At 33.5% G+C, this 7,204-nt stretch overlaps 1 protein-coding gene across 1 annotated transcript; it reads left to right on the top strand.

The window, feature by feature from the left end:
• Positions 1-5,157: 5,157 nt before the first annotated feature.
• On the top strand, positions 5,158-6,133 carry LOC114358653 (uncharacterized). Its single transcript, XM_028312670.1, has 2 exons — positions 5,158-5,337; positions 5,608-6,133. Exon 2 carries the CDS (start codon positions 5,614-5,616, stop codon positions 6,025-6,027), a length of 414 nt encoding a protein of 137 aa, XP_028168471.1. The 5' UTR covers positions 5,158-5,337; positions 5,608-5,613; the 3' UTR covers positions 6,028-6,133.
• Positions 6,134-7,204: the final 1,071 nt, after the last annotated feature.

Here is a 7,204-nt window from a genome sequence, read left to right as displayed (position 1 = left end):
GGGCGAACGTTGCGATAGTCTTCTTTTATGCATGATACCACGGTCTTCCACGTTGGGGTCTTCTCGTCGACAGCTGATTTAAAGTTGATCAGAGAATGCTGCCAGCGGTCGGCTGATGGAATAGCCTCCAGCTCTCGGAAGTTAGAGATGCGGAACTCAATGTAATATTCTCCTCGCTTCGTAGGCTCGCTCTGATGCGTATATCCCGAACCAGTTCGCCGTGATAAGTAGCTTTTTAAAATCCCCGCTCGGATAGGTTCAGACTCCTCATCCTGGAAACAATAAAATACTATCTTAACAAAGCATACAGAAGCAATAAACGATAGTTATGTTCCCTCCTCTCCACATAATATTACCTATACTCGTACAATGCTCATGACTGGACTTAGTAGTCTAGTTCACTAACTATCGTATCAATCACATAAATCATCTAAGAATATAATTAAATGCGTTTTTATCAAAACCTATGACCGATAATATACCTAATCTAATTTATTTTGTAAGTAAACATTGTGTAATAATGATAAACATTATAAATCTTTGTACTCATAATAAGGTGAGCATAGACTAGAGCATTTTTCTTGAGAATTTCTATGCCTAATGTAACGTTCTTAAGAATGGTGCAATACAGGTAAAATGAATGAGGTTTGGTTCGTGAAAAGATGAACATTATAACATTTTATAGACCGGATCGTTGTTCTGTTACAAGTAAATGCTCTAGTTTATACTCACCTTTAGAAACAATAAATTGACTCTGACGGCTTTCAAGACAATGAGAGTAATAATGTGCAAAGTAGACATGCGATCAAATAGAACCTAACATTTCATCACGTGAATGGTAATTTAAAATATTAAAATTAATTATGATTTGCTCACCTCAGAATCTGGAAAGACATTTAATTTTCGTTTCTTGCTGGTTGAAGCTGTGCTGACTGGCGGGAATGTATCAGCCTCAGATTCCGACTCGCTTCCGAATAGTTCAACAATTCGTTTCCTGGACTTAGGAGCTGTTGTTTTTGTCTTCGGTTTCTTAATAGCTGTTTTTTTCTTTTGCGAAGTCGGCTGTACTTCAGCGTCAGACTCAAAGGGATAGGAATACCTAAAATGTTACACAAAGTTATTAGAAGAAAAATAATCAATCTATAGAAACACTCATATGTAAACTTCTAAAGCGACAAATAACTTTACTGCTAGCTATGAAGGTTCAGCCAAACCAACATGTGCAGCTGGCGTGCACGATGGCGATGGCGATCAGACATGAAGGCAATGATCGCCATCGCAATCGCGCCCGCAGGCTGATCGCGTTGGTTTGCCCGAACCTTAACACATTAATTATTATTCTATTGTATTTAATGAGTGAGGAGCCTAAATGTTACGTACATACTTGCCGCCTTGATGATGATGAGCAGTTCCAAGTCTGTGGGATGTCACTAGGGTACACACTGTAACTAATGGTGCAACACCTCTCGACGTCCTATTTTATACCCCTAAATTATAAGACTATGCCCACCTACAAGTATTTTAATTTGTCATATTTTTAAGATAAATTAATATTTCATTTGATACTTTCAACATTGATTTGTATTTATATAACTCATAAGGAATATTATTGCTTGAAATATTAAAATTTTAGTTGCTTATTTATGAACACCGCTTTACTTAATTTTTTGGAGGCGACACTACACCGGCGCCTCACAGTCGCTGCAACTGGAGACGAAATTTTGTGAACGTCAGAATGGCGGGTGTATGGTCACAGAAATGATTAATATAAATATGATTTTTTAATACCTGAGGTGTACCTATATGTACCTTTAGTTATTAATTTTGTACTTCCCTAAAACGGGAACAATTTAAATTACAAAATGAGCCGCCAACCTGATATCAGGTTGGCGGGTGTATGCTGAAATTGGACGAAACAGGTAAGTTATGGTTTTCTTATATTTACCATTATTTAGTACCTCAAATGTACCTCACAAATATATTATTATAAACCAAATGCGACGAATAATTAACGAGAAAATCGATACAAAAAATTTGATGTCCACTATTTTTTTGATGACCACCATTTCTTTTAACAAGTTAAAAAGTTGATACTGACTCAGATAATACATACCGTAGTATTTTTGAGTGTGTTTTTATGGCACGCACAATAATTGCGCATTTTCTAATGCCATTAATTTGCTAAAATCGAAAAGTATTGATTGATAGTAGTGCCAAGTGCTCTGCTGTACCTATAGGTCTACCAGAATCTCATGGCAAACAAAAATATTGGAAAAGTGTGGCTTTCATAAGGAAATTTTCCAGGGCTTTATTGTCACCTGTCAAAACAAATTATAGATGACCCAAGTTGAACTGTCCCACCAAACTCAATGACAGGGGGGCGCTAAAATCGATCAATTAAATGGTTTCCAACATGGAAAAAATCGGAACCAGCGATCCAGTATTGACGGTGGCGCCTCATTGTCAATGTCATGGATAGGACAGTTCAGAATTTTGGAACTGTACGAGATTTGTCAACCACTGCAAAAGTTTTGTGAATCTTCATGATTATTTGTTATTTTTGTGGAAATATCGAAAAAAAAACTCAAGCGAGTTATTAATAATAATAATAAATCGTTGGACAATTTCACACAGCGCCAGCTAGCCCTAAAGTAAGCAACTTAATGCTTGTGTTATGGGTGCTAGCTTAACGGATATACAACTTTATATACTTTTTTAAGATACATACATATTATACATAGTAACACCCTGACCCGTCACAGAAATTAAAATTCATCGTTTAAATTTCTGCCCGGCCGGGAATAGAACCCGGGACCTCTCGGCATAGTAGTCCGTTCTGAACCACTACACCAAACAGCCGACTAAAATGCAAGTGGAGTTCTTAGAATCGTTTTCTAGTTTTTTTTATCCAGAACGAGGAAGCTCTGAATGAAGTGATAAGTTATAAGTATGATACATAATAAAATTAGATTTTCTGTTTTTTTTTTTTCGTCTTGTGTCTTTTTGTTATTTTTTTTTTCTTTCATCTTCTCATGTTTTATTTCTTTTTATTCTTCTTATCTTTCTTCTTATCATAAAGATATATATCAAGAAGAAGAAACAAGAAATAAATAAAAAACGAAGAAAAAAGAAATAATAATATACAGAAGATAACAAAAAGAAATAAGACAAAAAAAAACAAGAAGTGAAGACAGAAGAAGATAATAATAATAATGAGAAGAACCATGGGAAAAATAATAAGAATAGAAGACGAGGGAGAAGAGACAATAAAATTAGAAGAAGAAGACGAAGACGTCACGAATAATAGTTCCAATAGGCTAAATGACAAAATTTCAATTATTTGTCCGTCAGACAGATATTAGAATATTAGACTCATATTTTTTTATTAATGATATTTATTAATGGCATTGGAAAATGCACAATCTTTGTGCGTGCCATAAAAACACACTTAAAAATACTACGGTATGTATTATATTATCTGTCAGTATCAACTTTTTAACTTGTTAAAAGAAATGGTGGTCATCAAATAAATAGTGGACATCAAATTTTTCGTATTGATTTTCTCGTTAATTTATTCGTCGCATTTGGTTTATAATAAATATTTGTGAGGTACATTTGAGGTACTAAATAATGGTAAATATAAGAAAACCATAACTTACCCGTTTCGTCCAATTTCAGCATACACCCGCCAACCTGATATCAGGTTGGCGGCTCATTTTGTAATTTAAATTGTTCCCGTTTTAGGGAAGTACAAAATTAATAACTAAAGGTACATAAAGGTACACCTCAGGTATTAAAAAATCATATTTATATTAATCATTTCTGTGACCATACACCCGCCATTCTGACGTTCACGAAATTTTTATATGGTAAACGTATGTACTCATACTAATACTTAATGGGTCAACTTAAAGTGGTTGCTGTACTAATTTAATAGAGATCCATTATAAATGTATCTTTCTTCATAATTAATGGATTTTGTACAAAAAAATTTTTTTTTAATAGCTACTTTCAATCTTAAGCTGTTTTTATACTATTTGTAAATACTCACATAATTATCTAATTACTCATTTTCATAATCGTAAAAGTTTGAATGTTAAGATGTATTCGGATGTTTTTTACTCAATCATGCTAGAATGGCTGAACCGATATGAATGAAATTTCGTATAAAGATAGAATATAGTCTGAATAAAAAATACACACAAGCTACTTTTTACTGGAATTAATTATGAATGTGACAGTACTGAATTTTTAGGTGTTTGTTTCTCAATTGTGTTAGAACGGCTGAACAGATATAGGTGAAACTAAGGCATAGGGATAAAATATAGTTTAGAATGAAAATGGGAAAGTTTAAACCACCTGCGCTAGACCATGCGATGAACTTACGAACATGTAGGCATTCATATGGTTAGACAAAAAATCTGGACCTCTACTGGAGAGAATTTGAGCAAGTGACGCAGAAGCCCCAATTCTCTCCTACTGCTATGGCAGGTTATAGAGAAGACCGAAGAGTCTAACTTGCCTATATGCTTGACGTTTTTAGACATGAGAAGGTCTTTGAGCCTGGCTGAGCACGAGGGCGATTCCTCTGCAGCGAGCTGTGAGGCAGGGAGATGTAATAATACGTCGAATTCAACTCGGCTGGGCAGCGTTCGGGAAACTACATAACATCTTTTCGACTAAAACACCTCAGTGCCTAAAGACGTAAGTCTACAATCAGTGTGTGTTACCTGTAGTGATGACATACGGTTCGGAAACGTGGCCTCTTACTATAGGCCTTATAATAAGCTCAAAGTANATAATAATTGCTAAATAAAGTCATAAGTAAAGAGATTAATTTGTTTTATTTACTAAATCTATATTAATAAAATATTTAAGTGTTGCCTTAACCATATTACCATCGTTGATAAAGTGCAAACTGTTAGTTTCGTAATGTAGGATACAAATTTCCTTAGTAAGTAAATTTCGCAATAGGGTAGAAGTAATGGTTTCGGTCATCTTGGTACCGTTTTTGTCCATTATTATTTGATAATTTATCTTGAAATACCAATTTAGTCTTAACTATTAATAAATATTGTTTTANTACTTTCGCATTTATAATATTAGTTATTATTATTAAACTTACTTCAATTTTATGTTGCCAAAATAGTACAGTGACCACAAACGGTGCTTTTACCCTAATTACTTAGTCATCAAATTTTAGTTCACGTTGTATTTCCACGTGTCACGTAGGTCACTGACGTCAAAGTGCAAACTTGAAATTAATATAAATACAATAACTAAAATTTAATTTCTAACATTCACGTTGCATCGATCACTATTTGTGGCTACTTGTTGGTAAGTTAATTAATTATTATTTTTTCTATTTAAATCTGTTGTTATTTTTGTATGTCTTGTTATTTTTAAGACTCATGTCTATACAAAGCTGATTTCTTTTTTTACTTCTATAAATACAGTCCACATCAAGTCCCTGATAATCGATTTGTTATCAGGGACTTGATGTGGACTTGTGGTGGTGGATTGATTGGGGTGTNTCCACATCAAGTCCCTGATAACAATTTAATGCAGTTATAAAAATTTACTAATAAGTGTTTATTTTGTTTACAGATCAATATGTCTGACTCTTCGGAAATAATCTTCTCGCAATATGCACAAGACCCTCTGGAGAACTTTACGCAGCACTGCGAAGAACTGTTCGGTGTGCAGCCTGTTGAACCGAAGACAGAAAGAAAAGGGAGGTCTAAGAGAGATGCGAACAGTAAGAAGAAGGCGAACATCTCATCTAGATCATTTGTCATACGCAAAGATCGGAAGGGTTCAAAGCTGATCCAAATAAAGATTATAGACCTAACCAGAGACGCTGTATCGTTATCACAGACGCAACAGACTGATGTGGAAAGTGCGGACAATAACGTGGTACTCAGTGCTCAGTATGTGGTGCAAGAACCAAACACGGATGAAGTGTTAGATCTTACAGAAACGTTAGTTAGGAAAATATCTAAAGAACTCTGTGGTGATAGTTACTAGTGTAATAGATTGTAAGTTATTAGTTGTAAGTACTTGTATGTAGAATGTAAGTAATAATAAATAGACTAAGTTAATTGAAAATAATAATTAAATGGTAAAATAAATTTGTGTATATTAAATCTACTTGTTTCATTATGACTTTGTTTATTCCTCATACAACTTGCTTTGATACTGAAATAAAAGACAGTCAGTTTAAAATATCANGGGCACAGCTAGTCTTAAATAAAATTCATCGCGTTTTATCGTTCAAACAAAATGCCTTTTTAGCTAAATACATTAATCTTAATACAGAATTGAGAAAAAAAGCTACAACTCCTTTTCAACAAGATCTTTTCAAACTGTTAAATAACTCTGTTTTTGGAAAAACGTTAGAGGATAATGAACGTCGTGTTGATGTTAAATTAGTTAATCAATGGCGTGATGACTCAAATAAAACTAAAAAGCAACTAAGCGCTGATCGTGCGCAACTAAGCGCTGAAAGTGTGATCTAAACTTTTTTTTTGCTTTGATACTGAAATAAAAGACAGTCAGTTTAAAATATCAGTATTTATTTTAATAAAAACATTTAATATCGTTTTCTAAACACCATTTTTTTATACACAAAACATTTTTCAATGCACAATATTTCTTATGATTATAACAATTGAATAAATTGTCTTTACAATAAAGGTCATAAAGTGAGTTAAAATTAGGAATCTGTTGGCAAGTAATGTCTACAATATTATCATGATCACATAACTCTTTCACCCATTTAACTTTTTCTTCGCCCTTCACAATAATATTTCTGTCCTTAAAATAGGGTTTAATAATTCTTCTAAATTCTCTGTAGTCGACATAGCCTTCACTCCATCGATACCCTCTATTCTTTTCTAGCCAACGCACATTCTTTTTTTCTTCATCGGTTAAAGATGAGAATGGGTACGGTGGCTTAATTAAAAAGAGATAAGTAGACTCTTGATTCGCTATACATAACTCTTTTACTAAAAAGTCATTTTTATGATCTTTGAACCCTTGTAAATCAACTATAATTGTGTTACAATTCATGATATTTTTTTCACAATATTACTCAAAGGCTTGTATTCAAATATACAGTCGTTTAAAATTAAACAATATGCAGCTGTCTGATCCGGTATTTCTTGATCTGTTTCGATTTCAACTCTTACGTCAATCGATCCCT

This window comes from Ostrinia furnacalis, unplaced genomic scaffold (genome assembly GCF_004193835.3).
Source record: "Ostrinia furnacalis isolate ACB-3 unplaced genomic scaffold, ASM419383v2 OfSCF4062, whole genome shotgun sequence".
Lineage (NCBI taxonomy): Eukaryota > Metazoa > Arthropoda > Insecta > Lepidoptera > Crambidae > Ostrinia > Ostrinia furnacalis.
The sequence above is the reverse complement of the archived record's forward strand: the minus strand, read 5'-3'. Positions and strand labels throughout refer to the sequence as shown.

Excerpts from the sequence above, each read along its gene's own strand:
- LOC114358653 (XM_028312670.1), top strand. The coding sequence starts at position 5,614 with ATGTCTGACTCTTCGGAAATAATCTTCTCGCAATATGCACAAGACCCT.